We start from the raw sequence: 22,638 nt of genomic DNA on the forward strand, positions 1-22,638 counted from the left end.
CCTGCACACTGCCTTATAAATTATCCTAACCACATGAGCCCCTGAGGACTGGATTGAAAAGTTCTGATCCCTCTCCCGAAAGCAGATTTTAGTAATCTATCTGCCCATAGATTGGTGGTTGATTTTGGACCATACATTGTTCCCCCACCCCCCACCCCACCCCCAGAGACTGCTTGCTTGAGTTACAGATGTGTGATTGAGTTTGCAGTGGCCCTGTCTGTGTTGGGCTAACACTTACTGTGTTCATGTGTCTAGGCAGCATGCTTTAGTGTTGCTTGTGAGCAGCTTGGCACATGTACATGTAGGTGGCCATTCAGAACTGTTACAATATCAGTGAGTATGTTTGCATGTGTGTTATTGCAGGAGTCCGAGGCCAGTAAGAACATCAAGGACGCTTCATCCTCATTCAATGTCAAGGTACAGTTTTTTTGAACATGCACTTTAAGCACTAAACATTATTTACTTTAACTGTTGTCAACCTGCCTTATAATGTGTTGCTTTTGTATCTTCAAGCTGTCAGAGAAAGTTCTAGACATCAATGACCTCTCTGGTACTGTCAGTCCACTAGAGAGAGATGACAAAAACAAAACAACAGAAGAATCAGGCGACAGAGAGGAAGGACAGACAAAGAATACTGAGCCAAACACAAGGTTCCTACTTAAAACATCTGCTAAGGTATTTTCCTTACCTTACAAATACTGGAACTTCTCTCCTGCTCTGTCCCTAGGCATACACAGGCAGACCCTCCAGTCCATAAAGTTGAGCGGCTTGTCCTTCATCAGTCCAGCCCTTCACCTTCACTCTCTAGCTCCTCCCTTTCAGAAGGCGGCATCAGCCACCATCAAAAAGCCCAAGGCCTTGGCATGTCTCTGGGGCTACCGAGGCCTGAAACCTCTAGAGGTCGACTGGTCCGGACTGAGAACACCCAACTCGATGATGCTGATTTTCTATTAAAAACTAAAGAGAGCCTGCTGGGAGAAGAGCCCACCTGGAGTATCCAGAGAGAAAGGGAGAAGAAAGAGAGGGAGAGGAAAGCAGAGGAGGAGGAGGAGAAAAAGGAGAGGAAAAGGGTTGAAAGGGAGGAGAGAATTCTGAAGGAGAGGGAGGAGGAAGAGGAAAGGAAAAGGGTTGAAAGGGAGGAGAGAATTCTGAAGGAGAGGGAGGAGGAAGAGGAGCAGAAGGTGACCAGAAAGACTGAGCGAGAGATAGAGGAGAAGAGGGAGCATGTCTTGGAGGAAAAAGAGAAGAGGCTGCAACTCCTTCAGGAGGAGCTGAGGAAGAAAGAGGAGGAGGAGGAGAAGAAACTGAAGGAGGAGAGTGAAAAAAGACTGAGGTAATGATGGAGAGTATACTGTAGTCCTTATAGAGGTCATTTGGTTTAACACACTTACAAACACAACACACTTCATACTGTGCATCTTCCCAGGACTCTCCAGCAGCATCTTCTGTCTAAGAGAAGAGAGGAGGAAGCCAGGCTGAATGAAGAGTCTGATGGAATGCTGAAGGAGCTCAGAGAGACTGTTAAGAGGGAGAGAGAGAAACAGCAACACAAACTCAGGTCAGACTCTTTTTTTATAATATGGTGGCTATTAACACACTGAAGCCCTCATAGGACTTGAACATAAATGTAATCACCATTGTTACTGATGACTGTGTCCTCAGGGAGGAAAGTGAGGTCATGTTAAAGGAATTAAAAATGACTCTGGGGGAAGAACAAGCTGCGGCACGTGAAAGACTGGAGGTGCAGAGGAGGCAGGAGCTTGAGCATCTGAAGGTGGAGTCAGAAGAGGAGCTGCAGGCTGAGAGGAGAAAACTCCAGAGAGAGAGAGGAGAGAAACTGGACTCTATTAAACAAGAGGTCAGAACCACAGAAAGAATGAGGGATCTGATGATGAGTCCACGACCTGAACAGCAATTAGCAGAGTACCACAGAGAGCTTAGGACACTCACAAGAAAAGAATGACATCATTAATTTGACCTTTTTTTGATTTGTCCTAACTTTTTTATTGTTGTAAACTGACCGTCCCTACCGCTGCCTAGCTGGGAGATGTACTTCAGGAGATAAGAGAGGAAGTGCAGCGGGATCACGAGAGGAAGCTGGAGCAGCTGAGGGACGACCACAGGAGGGAGATGAACAGCCTCAGAGAGAAATACCTCGATGAGGTCAGAGAGTATATCAGATATATTCTATGCAACTTCTACCTTTATATGCAGTATGATGATTCAACTGAAGTTTAAACTAATGTTTCAACATTGTAGTTCACAATCTTGGCAGTTGCAGTATATGACTTTTTGTCTGTGTTCCAGGAGACTGCTCAGAGGGAGCGTTTGCTGTCCACTCTGCAGGAGGACAGAGATCGTCTTCAAGCCTCACATACTGTCCAACTGGAGAAACTCCGTTTGCAGCTTGACGCCCAGATAAAAAAGACCCAGCTGACACACTCACGGAAGGTGAGACAGCCAGGCACATATATGCCTGCTAGCTATGCATCTTTGTTTACCTTTATAGATATGATGAAGTTGATGGTTTAGATTAGCATCAGTTAATAAAACTTGGCTCTTTTAGTATGTGCACTCCTGGAACAACATGATGCTAAAACAGAGAGGTTATTCTTTTTTCTGTAGGAGTCAGAGCTTCAAGATCTGGCAGATCAGTTGGAGCTGAGATCTAAGGAACTGAAGAGCCAGGAGATCATGCTGCAGACTAAGGTTCCTTTCCCAAACCGTTTGTATTAATAAGACTAAAGTAAGCCACATTAGCTAATCATTTTTGCCATCTATCAGGAAGCAGATCTGAAGAGGAGTTGGAAGAAGCTCGGACAAGAGGAGGAAGAAGTGGAGAGTCAGATAGAGGTCCAAAGTCTGATTTTCTCCTCATGGATAGATTATTTGTACCAGCTTTACATCTGTAAAACTGTAATTTACCATCCTGTATGTTCAGGCCTTACCTCTGCTGATCCAGGAGAGAGACCAGCTGAAGGAGGAGCTGGAGAGGATGAGGGTGGAGAAAGCTCAAGCCCGAGAACTCATCCACAGAGCTAGGGAAGAGAGGAGTGAGGCCAAGGAGGAGGCACAAAGGCTGAGGGAGGAGAGAGACAAAGCCAGGGAAGAGAGCAGAAGAGCCAAGGAGGAAAAGGAACAACTAGAGAGCAAGGTGGCGCTGCTGCAGGAGAGGTGTAAACGTCTCAGTCGCAGAATCAGGTACTGGTTTCCTTCAAAGGATTCCGTTTCCTTCATCATAGTAGATAAATAAAATTCAATCTAAATGATATACTGTTGCAAGCGTGTGTTCATTTGCATGTTAATTGTCTTTGCAAAGTTTGCAGGATTTTAAATGGACCATGGTCTGTTTTTTCAGTGAGCTGGAACTAAGTGAAGGAGTGAACAACTCCCTGAGATCAGAGCAGAACAAGAAGAAGGCAGAGAAGGTGACTGCGCCCTCCAGTGACGAGAGAGACGCATCGCTGACTGTAGAAGGCCTGAACGACCCGCCTCTCTCCCCTGCACCCGACAGCCACAGCAGCATGGACGAGTAAGGAGACACAAACACAACATAACAGTTCCTGGCCATACATGCACACTGTTGGTTATTTATTGTTGTTTGTTGTTGTTGTTGTTGTTATTGAGTGTTGTTTGTTTAGTACTTGACATGGACTGATTAGTGGCACAGCAATAATTTCTAGGTAATTAATTCTAGGTCAGTGAATTATTACCACTAGATGTTTACTTTTAACATTGAGCACGCTCCATTGTTCTACTGTATGTGTCACTAACTATAATTTCTGTTCCCTCACCTCTGCACTCAGCTTCAGGCGGTACCTCTCTTCACACAGTGCCTCCATCCACAAGACCAAACTCTTCCTGGAGAGGGAGAGCAGCCGTCTGATGGAGAGACAGACAGCTCTGCAGGCAGCCCAGACCAGCTCCACTCAGGTCCCCAGTCATCAAGGAGGAGTGACTGAGGAAATGATAACAAACCTGCAGCAGGTAGGGAGGACTGTGACCCACCTCCTGTGGGACTCAAGCTGGAGCTTGGTAAGGTTGGGTTGCTTTTAAACAAGTGTTTGTTTTGTTTTTCTTGCAGGAAGCCAGGAATGTTGCAGAGCTTCAGCGCACAGTTCAGAGAGGAAACACTCTGCTGCGGAGGAAAGAGGAGCAGCTTCAGCAGTTGGAGAGCTCTATAGCTGAGGAGGTCAGGAGAAAACATCAGATTGTATCTCTAGTCTGCTGTATACTCTGTATAAAGTTTGGTGCCATTCTTATTCGAAAGTCATTAACAAGAGTCTTGGCTGTTTCGTTCTTCAGCCGCACTTTGAGAATTTGTCTCGGCTGGCTGGAGGCAGGAAGGTGACCTTTGATGTGACTGAGTCAGACCTGAGCAGCACGGTGGATCCACCGGATGGTGCAGGTAATACAGAATCAGATGCTCCTATATCTGTTTAAATGTGACCCCTTTATGTTACACTTAAATGAATAAGGAATGAAACAAGTTTAGTATCGAGAGAATAATTTAATGGATTACTATGCTATTGAAACTATAATCCCCATTATTTAATTAAAAGACATTTTTTTGTCATTTTGAGAAGGTAAATCCTTTTTTCTGAATTCAGAGAGTATAGTTATTGATGCAAATTGCAGCATCAGGTAGTAAGACTTTGAAAGTAGCTCAACTGCCTTCATGAATTGTGCAAATATTACACCTGACCTTCCCTTTAAACCCACTGTGCAGCTCTCTACCTGCTTTTTTCCCTCTTTCATCAGGAGGTCACCCTACTGTTCCAGCCAAAATCCAGGAGTTAGCAGAGTCCTTGCAGCAGATCTCGGGGCAGCTCAACACAGTTCTCGGTGCACTGGGTTCCCTGGGTTCACTGGCCCAGAGGCAGAGCACCACAGCCTACTCGGCTATCCCCGTGCCTCTGTCACATCCTCACTCCTACCCAGCTCCCAACGCCTCCACCTCTGCATCAGTCATTCCCCAAATGCACAACCTTGATCCCAACCTCTTAACTCCACCTCCTCCTGTGAGACTCTTAGAACCTACGTGGGCCTGGGCACCTCAGAGCAGCTCTACAGCTAATCCTCTGTTCAGTACCCCCATCAGCAGCGAACTGAGGACCTCTGAGGACCTCATTAATAGCCGATGGAGCCAGATTTTCCCTGGTATGTCAGTGTAATAGTAAAGCACCATTACTGGGGTTTAATCTCTTTCACTGTTGTTGACCTGTAGTTCTGTTCTCCAGGAGCACCTGTTGCCCCAGTGTATTCAAGCACAAGGAGCACCCCGGCCTACTCATCATACACTCCTGTTAGGTACGACAACACACAGTCAATCATTCGGTTAGAACTGATTACACAGTATACTCTTAATGTACTCACTGCACTCCCAAAACTGTGCTTGTGTCCTAGTGAACATAGCCGTGGCCTGCGACCCACACAGACATCAGTGGCCATGGATGGCCAGAGGCTGCAGGGATTAATTGACAGCAACAAGAGGTGGTTGGAGATGCGCAAGAAAGACACCAGCATGTATCCTTTTATCTCAGGTACTCATCCAACCTGTCATTTGGTACATTTGGTTTCCCGGTTACCTGTTTACTACTTCAGGTTATCTATTACTTATTACCATATTAGCACATCGTCTTTAACTGCACCTTCCAGACCTCTGTTAACACGCTATCAGCCTCCCTCCAACAAGAAGAGCCTGGTCCAGCTGGGTCTTGATGATAACAACCAGATCAGAGTCTATCATTACTGAGGACACGATGCACAGTTCAGTCTCAGAGGACTTTGGAGCACCAATGACTGTGACAGATCAGCATTGTGATGTTTACATTTCTTTTTTACAAACTGTCAGAGCAAAGGTTTTCAGGTATAGTCCCACCCCCTCTGCTGCGATTGGAGAGAAAAGATGACTGGAGAGGACGTTCAGGGAGGCACATGTCACAGAGGGCTGAGGACATACAGTCTCAATAAAATGCCATGCCAATCACATACAGGAGTTTGTGTACTCAATAACTGTAAGACAATCACAGCCAATTATTAAAAGCCTTCCTTCCAACATCTCTCCAAAATTGGTCTGAAAATGTGAGGTCAAGTTTGTCATTACAGGTTACATTCCCTTTATCGTCAGGTTTTGTAATGCACTTATGTGAATTTCTTAGTTTAATAATCTTTTTAGCAGAATTAAATGTGTTGTTAGAAAGAATGTTTTTGTGAAGATGGTGAAGCCAAACCACTTTTTGGTGTTAATCCTCCCTCACTCAATGTTTGCATATAGTGAGCCACTAGTGTAAACACAAGCAGGCAGAGAAAACATGCAGTGCATGTATATTTGTGTAAACAATGCTGTATTTTTCTATGAAATATTTTAATAGTTTTATATCCATGTATATCTTGTGCACCAGTCCTGTTCTAGGCTGTATGTGTGTTGTATGTGTGTACATGGTGATTGTCATTTTCTGAAAAGGAGACCTTTATTCAGTAACTGCTCAATGCAATGTTTTACATTAAAACCTATTTTTCATACAGTACAGTGCAAAAATTCCTTCGCAGTCACACTTGAGGGCAGTCAAGAAAATACAATCATCATCATCAATATTCTCCAATGAGAACGGATGGCTAGCTGGAGGATCTGATCAGTCAGAGCACAGTATGTGACAAACATGATTGGGACATTGAAGGCCACTAAGACTGGACAGGATTCATGTCTGTACAAACATGCACACACACACTTGTACAAACACACACACAACATATAAACAGCCCACAAACCTTAAATTCAACATACATTGTTGACTTGTGGGCCAAATTGTAATGCGCACAATATAAAATAAGTTAATTTGGACAGTTTACATTGTTATTCATCATCAGCAATAAGTAAACATCAATTACGACAGTTATATCGATGATGGCAGCAAGAGGACAAAACACGTCAGCATCACTTTGATGTCGATCCAGCTATTCATTGGCACATTAGTGTCCATACAGGAGGAGGGAGGGGCTACTGCCCTTCCCTGACTGGCTAATTGGCTACCAGAGGCAAAGATGCACTCGTCGACAGCAGAGGAACAGGCTACTGGCTGTGCTTATTAAAACATGGAGTAGATGCAAATGGAGACAAGGGCGATAAGGCAGGGAGGAACAGTTGAGCTCCTCACAGAAGATTGATGATAAATCTAGAAAACGAAGATCTTGTCTCTCTGGACGGTGTCAAGGTCATCGTCCATGGTCAGGAGGACCTGAGGGAAGAGCAGGAAAGACGTTAGCGTGCAATTTGCAAACTCCACATTCCGAAAGCAACAACAATGTTTCAAGTATGTTGCTGTGTAGATAAACACACAACACACATATCCTCATCATACCAGGAAAGATCCAAACATGGCAATGGAGGAGAGGAAGTGCCAAATGTCATGGTCGTCAAAGAAAGACAACAGGATGCAGTCCCTGTTGTGTTCACGCGACTCTGCAGGAGTTTTCTGCCAGGAAAAAGAAATAAAAACATTCAGTGCATATTATATTAATAAGTACCTCCACAAACCAGAATCTGGTGTGTGTACGTGTTACTGACCTGCCAGGTGCTGAGTCCCTGGAAGAAGAAATACAGTGCAAAGCCCCACACCACAGCAGTGAAGAGAATGCATACCAACGGCAGACACTTAATTCTCTCCCCGCTCCGCAGCTAAAAATGCACAAACAGACGATAAACTTACAATGTACACAACATTCCTGCTCTTCTCTAAATCTACACGTTACTCGCACACCTTCATGATGATGTAAAAGGCAAAGTAGAGCAGCAGGTTGCAGATGGCAATGGCCAACAGGTAGGAGGCAAAGTCATTAGGCCATAAGCAGCCCTGCAGACATGTAAACAAACATGTCATCCGTCACTACTGCATTCCTTATGAGTGTCATTATTAAGTAGCACAGTGTTTACTTACAGAGACCAGTTGACTATGTTCCCCATCACAAGCAGAACCATGCGGTCCTTACAGACATAACAGGGAAAAGATTGCTTTGAAGCGTTTGATATGGATTTGTACAGATTTTGCTGCCTTTGTCACAACAACTCGTCAAGACAATGATGCAGAATGTAATCCCATTACTCACAATGTACATCGGTCCGCTGCACTGTCTGATGCAATCTGTGTAGATTATGTACACTATCCTGCGCAAGACCCCAGAATCTGACACAGATAGGAGAAAGATGAGAGAAATTAAAAAGAAAAGAAAAAAGGCTATTCCACCAAATAAAATAAAGCAGCCTGCTGGACTGTGCTTTGATTCCTATGATGTTACCAAGCCTCCATCGTCCCATGTAGTACAGCTGTGTGCTGAGGAGCATCGTGGCCAGAATGTGTATAACTGAGAAAACAATCCAGAAGACCGTGTTCCCGCTTCCAAACACCTAAAAAACACACCCAACCATCATCATAAACGGATGTGTGTGCCTTTGCTTTTCAAACATTAATCAGGCCACCTGTGTGGTGTGGCATGTTTGTGTGTGCGCCTACCACTCCCAGCACAGAGAAGAAGATGACAGCAGCCAGGCAGGCGTAGGCAGTGTATGCACTTGCATTGATGTCTGGGTGCCTCTTCTGATAGAGCTTCAGCATACACAGGCCAGCAATCATGTACATGAATGAGGTGTCTGCAAAAAAAACACACACACTTTAGTTTTACTGGGAACTGAGCTAAGCTGAGTAAACAGTCCATGACAAGACACACAGAGAGTCATACCGAACTGAAAGTTGGTGTAGTTGGGGCAGACATGGTAACAGGCACTGAGCAGGCCCTCCATCATCAGAGCAGTTCCCATGGCATAAAACAGACCAAAGTGCTTTGGAATACCACACTCCTGCAGGAGAGAGAGGGAGAGAGTAAAGAGAACTGAGACAGTAGAGGGCCACTGTGTCAATGACCTGATGACTGATCAATAAAGTTTAATCAATACACATGAACTACAATCCAGACTCTACATGCATCAGAGCTGAGGGCATTAGTACTCAATGCTGAATATGTAGTTACTAGTATTTCGCATCTGTTAGCATGTGTTGTGCCTCACCAAGGCGTTGAGTTCGTTGCGGACCAGGGCTCGATTGTGGACGATATCTCTCTTAAGGACAATGAGCAGGAAGAGGAGTCCAAGCATCACGTAACCAAGGTTACTGAGGATGTTGTTAGATGCACTGCATAGGAGCCAAGAGTTACTCATTATATACTTTCATACAGTTACGTTATTGCCATATCAGTCCAGGGCCTGCATCCTTTAAAGGCTGTATTTGAAGACAAGTCTGTCCCAGTTTGAGGTCTACTGGATTCACCTTTTCTGTCAGCAGAATAAAGTAAACTCTCCAAATGAAACTTTGGTGGACAAAAGTTGTACTTCCAGATCAAAGTATCAACTTCAGCTGTCAAGTATGCCGGGCAACTAGAATGTTCAACTATCATCCTTCTAAGGATGCAGCCCCTCAGCTGAAGCATGTCTACCATAAATGCAAATCAAAAAATGCACTACCTACCTTAGAGCTCCAAGAGGGTGGGCACATAAGAAGTTGTAGTAGCATATGTCCTGATTTCCTGTAACATTGACAACCTGTAGAGCACAGATTTAGACATCATGTTAAAGCGGTGATGGCTGTTAGGAATCCTTAGGAGGCTGTTAGGAGCGTCACCATGCAGTATCAAAACATACCGTCTGATAGGTGATGACCAGCTGGATGACTGGCAGAGCATAGAAAACAGCAATAGTGGCAATGTTCCTAAAAAAAAAGAGGACAATGAATTAGACTGTATATTTATAATAGATACATGTTTTGGACACATGCTGCCTTAAACCTAAAACTTTGTCTGCCTGGTCCTCACCAGAAATATATTTGGTACTTCTTGCTAAGGATTCTCTTGTCTTTGCGGGCCAAGTCAGACACACAAAGAAATTTCTGTAATAAAAAGGGAACATTGAGCATCATTACATGCCAAATTATTTATTTACTGTATCTATAATATTCCAAGCTAATGTGCAAAAACACAACATTAAAAAGATATGGTGTACTTTGGTGCGGATAATGTTTTTGTCTGAGTCTATGTCATCCAGCGTGTCGTAGTCATCCTCCTCCACAGAGCTCAGAGACTCCTGCCTGCTTCGCCCAACACTGTCCAATGATCGCTCTGGCAGGGAAGGAGAGGAGACAGGCTTTCAGTTGACTAAAGAGATGAATGTGATCGATTAACTGGAAGGCTAGATTTAAGAGTTGCAAGATAATGCAACAAAACACATCACACCTTTTGAAATTGATTATTAATCAACCAAAAATATTTAGAAGATAATTAAATCTTAAATATGCTGGTTGTTGCTAATCCACACTGTCAGTATTATTTGACTGTTCATTTGTGTTTTATTACATGAAAAATCTAATTTATCAAATAACTCTTAAACTCAATCTTAATCCGATAACGCCCTGTTGTTTCATTGAGTGATTAAAACAGTGCTGATTGGTTTGGTGCAAATCTGGGAATTGATTGGGCCAAATATGTGGCAGTGTGTCACCGAAGCGGATGGCTATGTGGTGAAGGTGATTGAGGATTGGTCGACGTTTGAAAGGCTCCTGTCCTAATGCACAAAAACACACAGAAAAGCAGTGAGGGGCTGCTGGTACAGAAGCCTACTTTAGGCTTTGGGCAGTGAAGACTGCAGAGCGAGAGTGGCAGATCACAGAACAGTGTGCTTGTTTGTTCATACCCATGTATCCGTAGTTGTTGTCCGTTGATGTGGCGCTGTCAGTGACGGCCTCTGAACTCTGAGTGCTGCCGTTATCAGCTGCTGGAGAGAAAAATTATGAGTGAATTCAATCACGACTCAAACAATGAACTCAATATGTTTATGGCTGTCCTAAACTCACCAAAGGAGCCATATTCATACGGTGAGGCTGGAGTCTTGCCTGTGGAGACATGTAGACACACATTTAATAATTTCAAATGAGTCATCAGTATATCAACAAATGTTACACACACAAACAAGAACCACCACACTTGTTAGTTTATTAGCAGTTGGACACAGTGACACCACTGCAAGTGAACTGTTAGTCTGAACACACAGACAGGTGAGGGATGCATCAACACATTCAGGAATCCAGTTAGGGATGTTTTGAGGAAGAAAAAGCTTGAAAACAATAAAACGGAAGAAATGGTGGAGACTTTCTGTGCAGAAAAATGACTGGAAAATGGCTCAAAAGTAAACAAGTGGTTTTAAACTGAATCATGTCTCCACACACTGCAGTAAATGGATAGAGATACATACAGAGAAGCAATATTCAGATTCAGATATTCAGAAGCACATATTTATCTAAATTTTTGGCCATTTTTGCCCACACTTCTTTAGTGTTCTGTATTTCTGTGAGGACTGGTAAAAACGACACATAGGCAATGAAACAAAATCATTCATAACTAATAAATACCAGAGTGTGTATCTGTATCGAGACAAGCATATGAAAACTTGAAATGGTAACTACTACAAAGTCTACAAAGCACTAACATCACTTTATCTTCCTTTCTAGAAATGTTCTTTAAATAAAAAAAAAAGAGTTCAAGTGTGCAAGCTAATGCATGCAAAGCCTCTGTGGACAAGCAACACAGTGTGAGAAGGGGCAGTAAGTGCACAAAAAGAGTAACTGTGTCATTATACCATCTCCGTTCTTCCCAAGCAGAGAGGCTGAACCACACATTAGCATGAGGGAGAGAGAGTGAAAGACACATTCAGTACACACATAGATTTGACAAAAAAAAACTATTGGTAACGTGTTATTATACTGTGTGTTAAATGTAGCCTCATATCACATACTACAGCATTATTTAACAGAGCAGAAAATGGTGAGGTCCAAACACTCTCCACTGAGCCCCTAATAGACCAGTCCTCCTTAGCTAGTTGCCGGGTTACCTGTCTCAGCAGGCGACATGTCAGCAGGATTCTCATACACCTCTCTCTTCTTATTCATTCTGAAGACAAAGACAGGAAAAAAACCAACAGAACGTCATTTGTATGCAGCTTAGTCACTCTCGCAGTACAGGTGTATAAATAAAACATTCTGATAAGAAAACAGAGTGGTAATTTAGTATTTAAAGAACTTACCGCCTGTTTTCCAAGCAGGCAACCAGCAGTGTCAGCAGGTAGAAAGAGAGGAAGATACCCAGACAAAACAGCATGCCCATCACATACACCTCCGCTGTGAAGAAAGATATTTTTATGACAACAGAGTATTCCGTTGATGGCTAATTCAACCAACAAACATTAAAGTTAAACAAGCATTTAAAACATCACATATTTCTACATATGTCACTTACAGTTGATGGCAGGTGATACCACCACATCAAGGACCTTGCTGCGGTTTCCTGCATCAATCAGCTCATCGGGTCGCAGAGGGTAGAAGCGCAGCGGCCCACCACATGCTTCGTCCTCTGTTTTTACCACCACCACTACATAGAAACTGTTGCTGGGAAAATCTTTTCTCTGAATGACAGAAAGCAACACAATCATTACTCTGCACAGTAGATATAGTGATGTCACAATGGATCTGGTATTTCCAACCCCATGTGAGTGGCGGTTCATGTGTAAGAAAAGTACCTGCACAGTGATGGCACCTTTTTTAGTCATAGTCTGGTACATCCCAATGAAGGCCACATTGTTGTCAAGGTCATAAACAGGACACTGAGAAAAAGAGACAGATTGTACAAAACAATATTAGAATACAAACATTCTGAAAGGAAAAAGAAACAGTGGAATATTCTCAAAACAACATAAGATTGAGGAATGCCGTTTACACAAGATCTGCTGCAGCAATTTCTATGATACCCCCATGTGGCCAAAGGGTGCTACTGCATGCTGACCACTTGAGGACAGCAACACTTAGAGCTGACTGTATAGCAGACCTCTGGTCTGTGTGAATTTAATTCTGTGAACGCGTGGATGACTGTCTGGAATAATACATCCCGTCTCCCGGTATTTAATGTGCGCATCGAGCCACTGTAACACCGTGATCAATACTGGGATTAATTTCTTAATATGCAGCATCGCCACCTTTTGGACAGAGACTGTGCGCCGTATTTGCCAGCTGCTCATCTAAACTGTCCATCGTCGTTGTACTTCCTCCTTCTGTCTGTGTGTTCTGCACCTGAAGAAGCTTGTGCGCTTCACCACATTCATCATGCCCACTAAATTCCGACCAATCATACAATTGTTCTTGCACTGAGAGAAAAAGTTCTGCCCAGGCCATGTGAACGTGAGAGCTGCCGAACAGGCATTCCGAAATGACACAATGCCGTCATTTTGTGGTCGGCGCGCCGACAGTGGGAAGAGAGTTCTTTGTTCCCAGCTTTCAAGGACGGAAGGGGGAAGTAAAGAGAGAGAAAACCAACCCTGGCCCTCACTATACCTGAATGTCCTGGACGGACATGACAGAGCAGGGGAAGTTCATGTCAGAGTTGACCTTGACAATTACAGTATCCACCCCGTCTGGGAAGACATACTTGAAGTACTGGGAGAAAGGAAAGAAGAACAGTCAGAACGGCAGCTCAGCTATCAGAGGAAGGTGCACCAGCAACCGCACTGTGGTTAGTCAGTCTCAAGACTGTGCTGTACTTGCTGAGAACAGTGATTTCAGTTTGACATTTTAAGTTTCCTGTTTTTCATATCTTGTATGTTTACAGCAACACAACTGGACTTAAAGGTTACTACAATGAAGGACTGGGTGACAACCATGACTGATTTAATTGTTTATTGTTGCTATAAAACATGCACCTGTCTATTGCTGAAAAGCAGAACTTGTTATGAGAAAAAGAATCATGCTTGCTTAACACTAAACAACCCAGCAAGCAAAAAGCTGCTATACTTTGCTCCCTTCTCTTTTTCCACTTGTCCTTCACTTGTACCCTCCACCCCCACTTTTAAGCTACCTAAACATTCTTGTTGTGCACAGGCCATTCCAGTCATAAACACATAAAGCAAAGCAATCAGGCTAGTTACCTGGGGTTGGGAAGGTGATGCAGTGAAGCTGAACTTCTTGTCTGTTCTGTAATCATTTGACACATAAAACATGTCAAGCATACCAGCACGTTTTAGAATATGAAACCATTCAGATGGGATACAGGTAGTCATTATACAGTGTATTTGTTATTATAAAATGTATCACTCACTGCAAGGTGAAACTTTCAACACGGTTCACTCTCAGCTGGTAGTTTGTACCCTGGCTGGACAGGGTCGACACGTCCACAAAGAAATACTGGGTCTCGGAGGCAGCCCGGGTTGGAGGTTGACACAGTGTCCGGCCCACATGATTATAAGAGTACTTTCTCTGGTAGCTTAAGGAAAGGAGAGGCAAAAGGTGAAAAACAGAAACAGGGCAGGAGAGATTAAGTTCCACTTTAAAAGCTTTTAGTAATCAATTTTACCGATTACTGTTGCATAATTTAACAAACTCTCAAGGTGGGTAAGTCATAACATGTCTAAAGCTTAACATAAAGGATGGATCAAATGACAGCGCTTCTCTTCCCTTTTCTGTCATTCTAAGAATGCACACATGCATTTACTGTAATGGAAGGTCATTTGGTCTTATGCTTTGGCTCCCAATATGCAATGCAGTCATGGAAGAGCAAGACGATCACAGAGGCTGGCTGAGTATGTGATGTTACTGAGGAGTTTAACCTGCACTACAAAATAAACTCTTGCTTGTAGTATGTTGTGAGACACCACCTGAGACACCACCTGAATTCACTTCCAAGGTGCTATCACTTGGTTGGCTGTGGTGAAGGTAGAAGGAAAATATATTAATATAAAAAAGGAACTGAAGAGTGATTATATAGGGCAAAAAGTCTGATTTTGTGAAAGAGATTTCATTTCATATCATGGGTATTATTGGAAAAAGTAAACTCCATGATACATAATAATCATCAGTGCCCCATGTGACAAACGCTTCATAAAGCAGAATTCAGTCTGGAAATTCAAAGCTTGCATGGGTTGTTGATATCTTCACAGGAGGAAGTGAAAGTTCAAGGTTCAATGGTGATCTGTAAAAACCTGCCTATGGCAATGTTTTTCGCAACCACATGGACTTTTTCATGAGTGTGGGAGACACAAATGATATCACAGATGGGCTGCTGGCCAATGGGTAATAAACTGCTGAATGCTTTACCTGTTATGAAAGTCCACCTGACTATGGCTAGTTGCCAAATCTGTGTCCCCTCTGACTACAGCAGCACCATCATGGCCTGTTACAGGCAGATTTTGTAGCTTCGCCCCACAAAATATGCCAATTGACCTTATGACATCTTTAATATCTTTCTTGCTTAGCTGGACAAAATTGAACCTCATCTTATCTCTGCCACATAACCAAAAGTTATAATTGTTCACTGTCTAAGGAACTGACACTCCCTAACAGGAACCATGGATTATTTCTTTACTTACATTGTGTATACACTAAGATCAACCAGGGCTCTAGAGTGCGACCATTTTGGGCGCACATGCGACCTAATTTCTCAATGGTGCAACCAAAAAATATCAGAGGTCGCACCGGTACGACCAGCTGTTAGAGGGAGATATATTCTCCGTGACTGTTAAAAGTCTCCCTGTGGTCCAACAACAGACACACATCAGGCTCATATCGTGGTCTGAACCAATCAGAGACCGTGAAGGGCGGGACCCCCTTTGTGTTTGTGTGTGTGTATCTTTGAAAACGTGTTTGCTGCGGTCAGCCGAGACTGCAGGAAATCCAGAAGAAGAACGCGGACATATGCTGCACAGAGCTGATCCTGTGTGGTAAAGCTTGTTCCATACTGAACGAGAATAGAGAGATCTGTTCATGTTACCGAGGTGACGAGAACACGAACAAAGTTAGTTTCGGCCCGGACTTTTTGAAACGTGTGTGCAAAACTCATACGGCCCTCTCACAGCAGCGCGCATTGCGCGCACACAGACAGGCAGACAGGCAGACAGACAGACGGGTATTAAAGACGTTTTGCTGCTGAACAGCAGAATCTGCAGTTCAGGTGAACATGCAGCGGAGCATTTGTTGCTACTATGCAGGTTTTGCTAATTTGCTGTTGACCTGAATGACGGATGATAACGAGCCGGTAATGTTCGGGGAGGGGGCGTGACGTGCTCGTAGCATCATAACAGACTGAACAACAGGTCTGAGGACAGTGTTATCTGACCTGTGTGGTTCATCCATGAAGGCTGAGTCACTCTGACTGACAGCAGTCAGCTGGTTTTAAGGAGTTATAGAACATGGTTACATGATGAACGCCCATTAAAAAGTATTGTTATTATCCTGCTATAGTGGACCATTGTCTGCCAATATGATATCTGCATACAGCTAAAACTGTAACAGACAGAATGAAAAGTCTGTCAGCTGGAGCTCAGCTTTAGAAAGAGAGGAGACAGAGGCAGAGAGGAAGAGAGGTGAGGAAGATGAGAGAAGAGATGCTGTAGCTACATTAGAAATGTTGAAGAAAACAAAATATATATATCAATCACAACTATTAAATAAATAATGGTGTATGTAATTTTAATCATTTTTTAATTCACATTGGCAGATAGATAAGTGAGGAGTGACAGCCAGAAAAAGCAAACAGGAAAATGAAGAGAATTATGGATTACTGACAGGCAGACTTGTTGGCTAGTTTGTCCATAATTTGAATGAGTACTATCAGTACTTTATCAGTAATTAAAATACTTTTTATTTAACTGTGTTCATTATGCAAGGTCCAAATTCATTTTAAGATTATATGTATGTACATAATGTACTGATGCGTAGAAAAATATATGGACGTGTGATGCGGTGCACCTAAATTTTGTGCCGGTGCGCCTAAGAAAAAAAGTTAGGCGCACCAGTGCAACCAGTGCAAAAAGTTAGTCTAGAGCCCTGTCAACTCATAAAAACTTTGCCTCGTGACATTTAGCTAAATCAATATTTACTCAGAATTCTCTGTAGACAAGTGGTCAAATTTTATTCAAATGTGTCATTGCACAATGCAACAAACACAGAGCAGAGATCAATCAGTGTATGGTCAGCATTTTCAGTATGTGGCCGATAAAGGTGAAGGATACTAGAAAACTTGCCTGGAGCAGCTGTATAGCTGTTTGATCAAAAGACAATCTATATTTATACAGTTTTTGTGTTGTTTTAATAATAAAGAACATTCTTCCATGTTACATCTGTTGTATAAGAAAGTGGATCTACTCACAGCCCTCTTAGAATGAGAGGGACCTGAAAAGACAGCACGGCTTGCTTCTGTCGCACCACAAACAGGATAGGACTTTCCAAACTCTGTGACAACACATCCACAGACACTCGAACTCCCTCTGTCTGAAACGTAATAAACAGAGAATTCAGTAACATAACCTAATGTCATTAGGGCCAAGACTGACAAAGCAGACTCACCTTATTCCTGGAGATTGTGTGGTTAAAAGCATAGATGGTCTGGTTTTCACTTGTAACCGTATCATTATAGGTGACATCAAACTCCGCATCTTTCTGGACCACATTCTTGGTCACCCCCACCGACCCACTGACGCAAGCTAACTGGGTCACATATAAACAGAATAGGACTGCCAATCCGAGTCGGGTCCAACGAGGAACAGGTCCACTGTTGTTTTTATGGCGAGATTTCCAGCAACTCCTTAACACCATTTTGTCCAACACCGTCTTCCTCAACTGGGAACTAATAGCTAATGTTACTCTAGCCTCAAAGGCAATAATAAGAACTCCACCCCATTCAGCAACAATTGAGCTCAAGCTGGCTCTCCTAAATCTATGACACTTGCACAATAACAACAGCTGCTAGCTGACAAGCTAAAGAAACGACGACATGTTTACGTTTTCTATTCAGTTGCTCCTCGTCCTGTCAATTCAAAGTCGGAACTGCAACAAAACACACACGTTTCGAGGTGAGACAACAACGACACTCAATTCCTCTCTCTGAACCGTGGAAGTCTGGCAGGCTGCTAACTGGCTGCTGTGCTAACATTAGCATTACTGGTTAAGACACCAGGGTAATGCAGCTCTATGTCTTCATATCGGAAGCAGTTACAGCGTCGTGGACGACATTTAAAAATAACGCTACACTCGGTATTTTGTGTATTTAAGTCCAGCACGAACGGTTGTAGTGACCTATATTCGAAGCGCAGACGCTAGAGGTAAGCATTCCGTGTTCAAGGCGAAGAGCTTCAGTGTGTTTACAAAGTGAAAAGTCTGAATCACTAGCGCCCTCTCCTCGCTTAAACAGTAAACACTCTGACGTTGTGCGTCATGACGTCACCGCCTCAGAATATCAGTAGCAGCCTACTGTACAGGAAGCACTGGCAAATTAATGAATACAAAACTGAGGGTAGCTTCACTTACCAGTTATTTAATTTGAATCATAAACAATGATAAAACTGTCCTGATACTATTTCAGTAAGACAGTGTCAGGACTTACTGCTTGTAAGTGCTTGAATATGTGCAAGGAATCATATGATTATTACGCAGCTTAATGTTTTTACATCTTTTTTTTCCCTGGCTGGGCCAAGAATTTTCTATGCTACCTGACCTTTATGATGAACCATAGTTTTCTTAGTTAAGGGGTTCTCAGATGTAACATGGATTTGAACAGTAGCTGAACAGACCTTCTGTCTGTAGAGAACTCTGTACAAACTGAACCTACACAACTTATTCCAGGTAACAACCTCATGAAGCTGACTTTAGACAACACAAACACACACCTCTGTGCTCATTAATTTTATCAGTGCAGACACACTGTCCTTGCTTGAAGTACTGTTTCTAAAGGTGTTGTTGTTTGGCTTCCAAAATGTGGTATAAAATGCAAAGACAGGTACGAGCACTGAGGATTTGTTCTATTTACCAGCCTGAGGAGTGTTTTTGACATGTTCTCAATTTTAGAATAGGAGAAGAGAGCAGGACGAGGCATGTTGGTGCATATGTGGCAATCTCTCTGGAACAGATGAAAGAGTCCCTGACACCCTCTGGCTGAGTATGATGACAGTGATAACAGAGTATACCACACACACACAGCTACTCTAACACACAATGGTTACATTTTATTTCCAGTAGCCTGCCTGTTTTCATAACCTTTGTGTTCACCTGAACAGCTTTGTGTTCTTTCAGGAAGTATTCATGCATTTCAAGGTTCTTCATTTATTTAAAAACAAAAAACAAAACAATCAAATATCACAGAGAACTGTATATTCAGTCCCTCCTCTCTTCAAAAAAAGATAACTTATTGAGACTGAGTTGAAAAACTTGTATAAAATGGTATAGCAGGAAATCAAGGCAGCACAAATATGTTGTTGACATCTAGACCTTTTTTTTAAAAAAAAACTGCATTAAGTATCTGGATGAATACAGTATAACATTCAGTAATTGTGTTTTGTGTTGTCTACAAACTTAACAACATGGTGACAGCAGGCCCCGCTGACTGTGCTGTGGAGGCAGACAGCAGTCTGATGGGGTGGGATGATGACTGGGAGGCGCCTGCCCTCTCATTTACCCCCTGTTTCCTCCACACCTCTTGGTTTACACCTTCAGGCCGGTCAAGTACAGGCAGAGGAACAGCAGCTTTGTGGATTTCACTCCTGAACTAAAACAATGTCTGTGTTCCTGCTCAGCTTTTGTGTTTTCTTTGTGGTTTCTCGTGCCTCTGACACCGTGGCTCCAGCTCAGCTCGGTCCACCGTCGCTCGGGTTCAGCTCCTCGATCCGCTCCGTGTGTAAACAAATTCCGAGCACCCTGTCTCTGTGCCACGGGATCGGCTACAGACGCATGTGGATCCCCAACTTGCTCGGCCATGATTCACTGAGAGAGGCCCAGCAGCAGTCAGCGGCCTGGCTGCCCCTCATCTCCAAGCTGTGTCACCGGGACACCAAGAAGTTCCTGTGCTCCCTGTTCGCCCCGGTGTGTATGCCGGAGCTCAGCGGGCCTGTCAGCCCCTGCAGGAACCTGTGCGAGGCCGTGCGGGACGGTTGCGTGCCGGTGATGAGTGCGTTCGGCTTCCCCTGGCCTGAGATGTTTAACTGCAGCCGGTTCCCGCGAGGAACCGAGCTCTGCATCCCGGCAACCGGAGAGCAGGAGGGGCGGACGGCAGAGGAGGTCAGACAGGAGGAGGCGCTGAAAGGTCAGTGGAGGGACCTGTCTGTTGGTTTAATGTTTACTCATCACTTCATACTCTTTTTGAGCTTTTACAGAAGAGGCATTGATACTTCGTAGGCCTACCTTATAATAAGTTTTCTTTTTATGAATTTAAAAAAGTTATATTTAACTCCAGCCCTCAGGAAGGTTTGATGGCAGCTAGACATATAGGTACAGGACAAATGGGAAAAACGTAAACTTTCATTTTTAACTGTTGATCTGTTGACCATGGAAAAGTTGATGGTATAGCAGTGGCAGTATGTTTGTCATGTTTTTTATCTTGTGCTGCCCCTGACTTTCCTCATCAGTGTCAGTTTAAAGACAACACTCCCTCCTCACTGAGAAGTTTTCAACAGTTGCAGTTATCAGCACTCTTTGTTTCCGTCTCTCAGGCAGTGTTATCTGTGATGCCTGCAGTCTGGCTGCTGAAGGAGAGACTGATATCCAGGAGAACCTATGCCACAGTCCATATGGTGAGAACAAACTGATGCAGACAGTCTTCTTTAAACACACCCTTTTTTCCATATTTCTTGCAGTAGCTGGCCATAGAACAGATAGAAGCACAGTGGTTGTTTTACAATGTGTCTGAGGTGACACCTTATGGAATACAATTCTCTCTGTCTCTGTGGCAGCATTTAAGATGCGTCTGGGCAGCGTGTCAACAGTGGGAGGTGACCGTCAGCTGGTGCCTACGGCCCGCAGCCGCATCCTGAGGTGGGCAGGGGGAGGTGCTGAGAAGGCAGAAGTGGTTGGAGGTGCGATAGCCCACAGTGCTTTGTGGCTACAAGAAGGAGGCACCTGTACTTGTCCTGGCTTAGATTCTGCAGAGACAAATGAAGACACAGAAAAAGAGGAGGAACGCATGGAGAAAAGACAAGCAAAAGAAGGAGGAAAGGTGGGAAATGGGGCTCAGACAGGGTGGTACTTAGCTCTGGCTCGGGCTGAAGAGGGAAGACTGGTGCTGAGTCGACTTGTGAGGTGGACCAGAGGGGACAAAGAGCTGAAGAAGTTCATCAGAGCTCTCCTAAAACAGCCCTGTGCAGATTTTTAAATAGAGAGTCACCGACCATTGTAGCCCTGCAGTGAGGATGCTAGGATTGTTCCTAAATAACACTGAACCCAAGTTAGATATAAGTGACACACAACACAACCAAAGCTTCCACATACAATTCTGTGTACCATCATTATCTCTGCCTTTATGTCATTTTAGGCAGGCACAGTGGGACTCATTTCATTTAGATGGATGTGTGTATTTTCACATCAAAATGTTGCACTACAAATGGTATGTATGGGCTCAAAAGTTACAAATTACAGTCAGATTATTAGAGGTGATCTGTTGATTTATCTGTAGGGGTGTAGACTGATCTCATTAATATATGCAGTGTTTTTATTTTTTATATACTGGGATGCTTTGATACACACTTTCATGTAACATTTGCTCTGATCATTTGATTTCATAGAGTCTAATAGATTGATGCTTGGATGAACAGGATGCTATAATTTCAACAGAAAAGCAGCACTGCGAAGCAAAAGCTACATACAAGTTGTTTAAATTTGGGTTTTATTTCTTCTTTTTCCATATATATTTATTTGTATGATGCTTGCGTTTTTTAATAAACTTTGACTATAACTGTATTCAGTTACATTTGAGGATATTCTCTTTGTCTTTTTTTCTTGATAATTCGTGCATGACTAAGTAAACAAAGTAACGAGACTCCATACAACCCCACACAGACACACACCTGTCGATGTTAACTTGATGTATCGCATGTCAGTTTCACACAGCTTCTCTCAGTTTCACTGTGTCTGTTCCTTTTCACTGTGTCGCTTCTGTTGATATCTGAACATGAAGGCTCACCTGAAATAACAAAAACTGTCAGCTGTAGATTTGTATATGTTGTTGTCATTTTCTGATAATCACCAAAAGATTACAGGATATATACTCTGATGCACGTGACACATAAATAATTCATACCCCGGAGTCTCTGACCTTCCCGTAAACACACACACACTCCTGTCTCTGCATTACTGCACCTGTGTCAGCTGAGGTGCCACTTTCAATCCTCATCAGCGTCGAAACATTTTACAAAACAGGTGAGTTTGCCTTGTCTTTGTCTGGGACACTAAATAAGAATGTTTAGTCCATTGTGATGAAGGAACCAGGTGGAGTCTACGGTTACCTGAGACAGTAGAAACTTCTAGAGATTATCTCATGTCTACCACACAGCTAAAGCATTGATAATGGGTCTATTCATTGTATGGATAAGATGGAGCTCATTAGTCTGAAATGTTGTTATTTCTGTGAATTATTGCAATTATTTTAACAATTTAAAAAAAATGTTTGTGTAATTTACTTGAATTTACTGGTGAGGGTAAAAATAGGAATAGTGGATTACTCATTCATTATTCATGTAACAGTTAATTTACGCCTAAATGAGTATATGTGTGTGTGTTTCTTCCTGTACAGGCTAGC

The 22,638-nt window shown here is 43.2% G+C and overlaps 3 protein-coding genes across 16 annotated transcripts in view; 2 read left to right on the top strand and 1 right to left on the bottom strand.

Annotated features, from left to right (window-relative positions):
* Window positions 1–6,527, top strand: part of LOC114444708 (centrosomal protein of 164 kDa-like) — a 30,505-nt gene extending 23,978 nt beyond the window's left edge. For 4 of the 6 annotated variants that reach the window (XM_028419454.1, XM_028419451.1, XM_028419452.1 and 1 more), the window contains 18 exons: window positions 364–417; window positions 514–650; window positions 728–1,333; window positions 1,427–1,558; window positions 1,663–1,858; window positions 2,041–2,163; window positions 2,308–2,451; window positions 2,626–2,709; window positions 2,785–2,853; window positions 2,942–3,201; window positions 3,359–3,532; window positions 3,807–3,987; window positions 4,085–4,192; window positions 4,306–4,408; window positions 4,762–5,160; window positions 5,241–5,310; window positions 5,407–5,526; window positions 5,659–6,527. In XM_028419454.1, the coding sequence (XP_028275255.1) occupies window positions 364–417; window positions 514–650; window positions 728–1,333; window positions 1,427–1,558; window positions 1,663–1,858; window positions 2,041–2,163; window positions 2,308–2,451; window positions 2,626–2,709; window positions 2,785–2,853; window positions 2,942–3,201; window positions 3,359–3,532; window positions 3,807–3,987; window positions 4,085–4,192; window positions 4,306–4,408; window positions 4,762–5,160; window positions 5,241–5,310; window positions 5,407–5,526; window positions 5,659–5,755 (3,057 nt within the window). In that variant the 3' untranslated portion in view covers window positions 5,756–6,527. Of the gene's footprint in view, window positions 1–363; window positions 418–513; window positions 651–727; window positions 1,334–1,426; window positions 1,559–1,662; window positions 1,859–2,040; window positions 2,164–2,307; window positions 2,452–2,625; window positions 2,710–2,784; window positions 2,854–2,941; window positions 3,202–3,358; window positions 3,533–3,806; window positions 3,988–4,084; window positions 4,193–4,305; window positions 4,409–4,761; window positions 5,161–5,240; window positions 5,311–5,406; window positions 5,527–5,658 lie in introns of those variants that run through there. The other 2 variants (XM_028419453.1, XM_028419456.1) reach the window with 2 other exon arrangements.
* sidt2 (SID1 transmembrane family, member 2) overlaps window positions 1–18,267 on the bottom strand; it is a 31,153-nt gene extending 12,886 nt beyond the window's left edge. The window contains exons 1-23 of one of the 8 annotated variants that reach the window (XM_028419483.1): window positions 17,424–18,267; window positions 17,227–17,348; window positions 14,182–14,346; window positions 14,012–14,057; window positions 13,422–13,523; window positions 12,614–12,697; window positions 12,334–12,499; window positions 12,122–12,215; window positions 11,930–11,988; window positions 11,678–11,704; window positions 10,896–10,934; window positions 10,736–10,816; window positions 10,544–10,606; window positions 10,049–10,164; window positions 9,862–9,935; window positions 9,692–9,758; window positions 9,519–9,592; window positions 9,062–9,185; window positions 8,737–8,854; window positions 8,511–8,647; window positions 8,296–8,404; window positions 8,107–8,183; window positions 7,938–7,984 (exon numbers count right to left, since the gene is read on the bottom strand). In XM_028419483.1, coding sequence (XP_028275284.1) covers window positions 7,938–7,984; window positions 8,107–8,183; window positions 8,296–8,404; window positions 8,511–8,647; window positions 8,737–8,854; window positions 9,062–9,185; window positions 9,519–9,592; window positions 9,692–9,758; window positions 9,862–9,935; window positions 10,049–10,164; window positions 10,544–10,606; window positions 10,736–10,816; window positions 10,896–10,934; window positions 11,678–11,704; window positions 11,930–11,988; window positions 12,122–12,215; window positions 12,334–12,499; window positions 12,614–12,697; window positions 13,422–13,523; window positions 14,012–14,057; window positions 14,182–14,346; window positions 17,227–17,348; window positions 17,424–17,672 — 2,240 coding nt within the window. In that variant the 5' untranslated portion in view covers window positions 17,673–18,267. The remainder of the gene's footprint in view (window positions 1–7,937; window positions 7,985–8,106; window positions 8,184–8,295; window positions 8,405–8,510; window positions 8,648–8,736; window positions 8,855–9,061; window positions 9,186–9,518; window positions 9,593–9,691; window positions 9,759–9,861; window positions 9,936–10,048; window positions 10,165–10,543; window positions 10,607–10,735; window positions 10,817–10,895; window positions 10,935–11,677; window positions 11,705–11,929; window positions 11,989–12,121; window positions 12,216–12,333; window positions 12,500–12,613; window positions 12,698–13,421; window positions 13,524–14,011; window positions 14,058–14,181; window positions 14,347–17,226; window positions 17,349–17,423) is intronic. The other 7 variants (XM_028419484.1, XM_028419487.1, XM_028419485.1 and 4 more) reach the window with 7 other exon arrangements.
* On the top strand, window positions 17,792–21,815 carry sfrp2l (secreted frizzled-related protein 2 like). 2 transcript variants are annotated; one of them, XM_028419522.1, is made up of 4 exons: window positions 17,792–17,929; window positions 18,921–20,151; window positions 20,558–20,638; window positions 20,798–21,815. In XM_028419522.1, exons 2-4 carry the CDS (start codon window positions 19,626–19,628, stop codon window positions 21,214–21,216), a joined length of 1,026 nt encoding a protein of 341 aa, XP_028275323.1. In that variant the 5' UTR covers window positions 17,792–17,929; window positions 18,921–19,625; the 3' UTR covers window positions 21,217–21,815. The 2 variants fall into 2 exon arrangements, with proteins under 2 accessions (XP_028275323.1, XP_028275322.1); XM_028419521.1 differs by having other exon boundaries at window positions 17,814–17,929; window positions 19,696–20,151.
* Window positions 21,816–22,638: the final 823 nt, after the last annotated feature.

This window comes from Parambassis ranga, chromosome 13 (genome assembly GCF_900634625.1).
Source record: "Parambassis ranga chromosome 13, fParRan2.1, whole genome shotgun sequence".
Lineage (NCBI taxonomy): Eukaryota > Metazoa > Chordata > Actinopteri > Ambassidae > Parambassis > Parambassis ranga.

Bases quoted from the DNA above. Each gene is read 5' to 3' on its own strand.
- sfrp2l (XM_028419521.1), top strand. From the start codon at position 17,851: ATGTTTACGTTTTCTATTCAGTTGCTCCTCGTCCTGTCAATTCAAAGT. The intron at 17,930-19,695 runs GTGAGACAACAA...CCGTGGCTCCAG, and splicing joins CAAAACACACACGTTTCGAG to CTCAGCTCGGTCCACCGTCG. The intron at 20,152-20,557 runs GTCAGTGGAGGG...TCCGTCTCTCAG, and splicing joins ACAGGAGGAGGCGCTGAAAG to GCAGTGTTATCTGTGATGCC.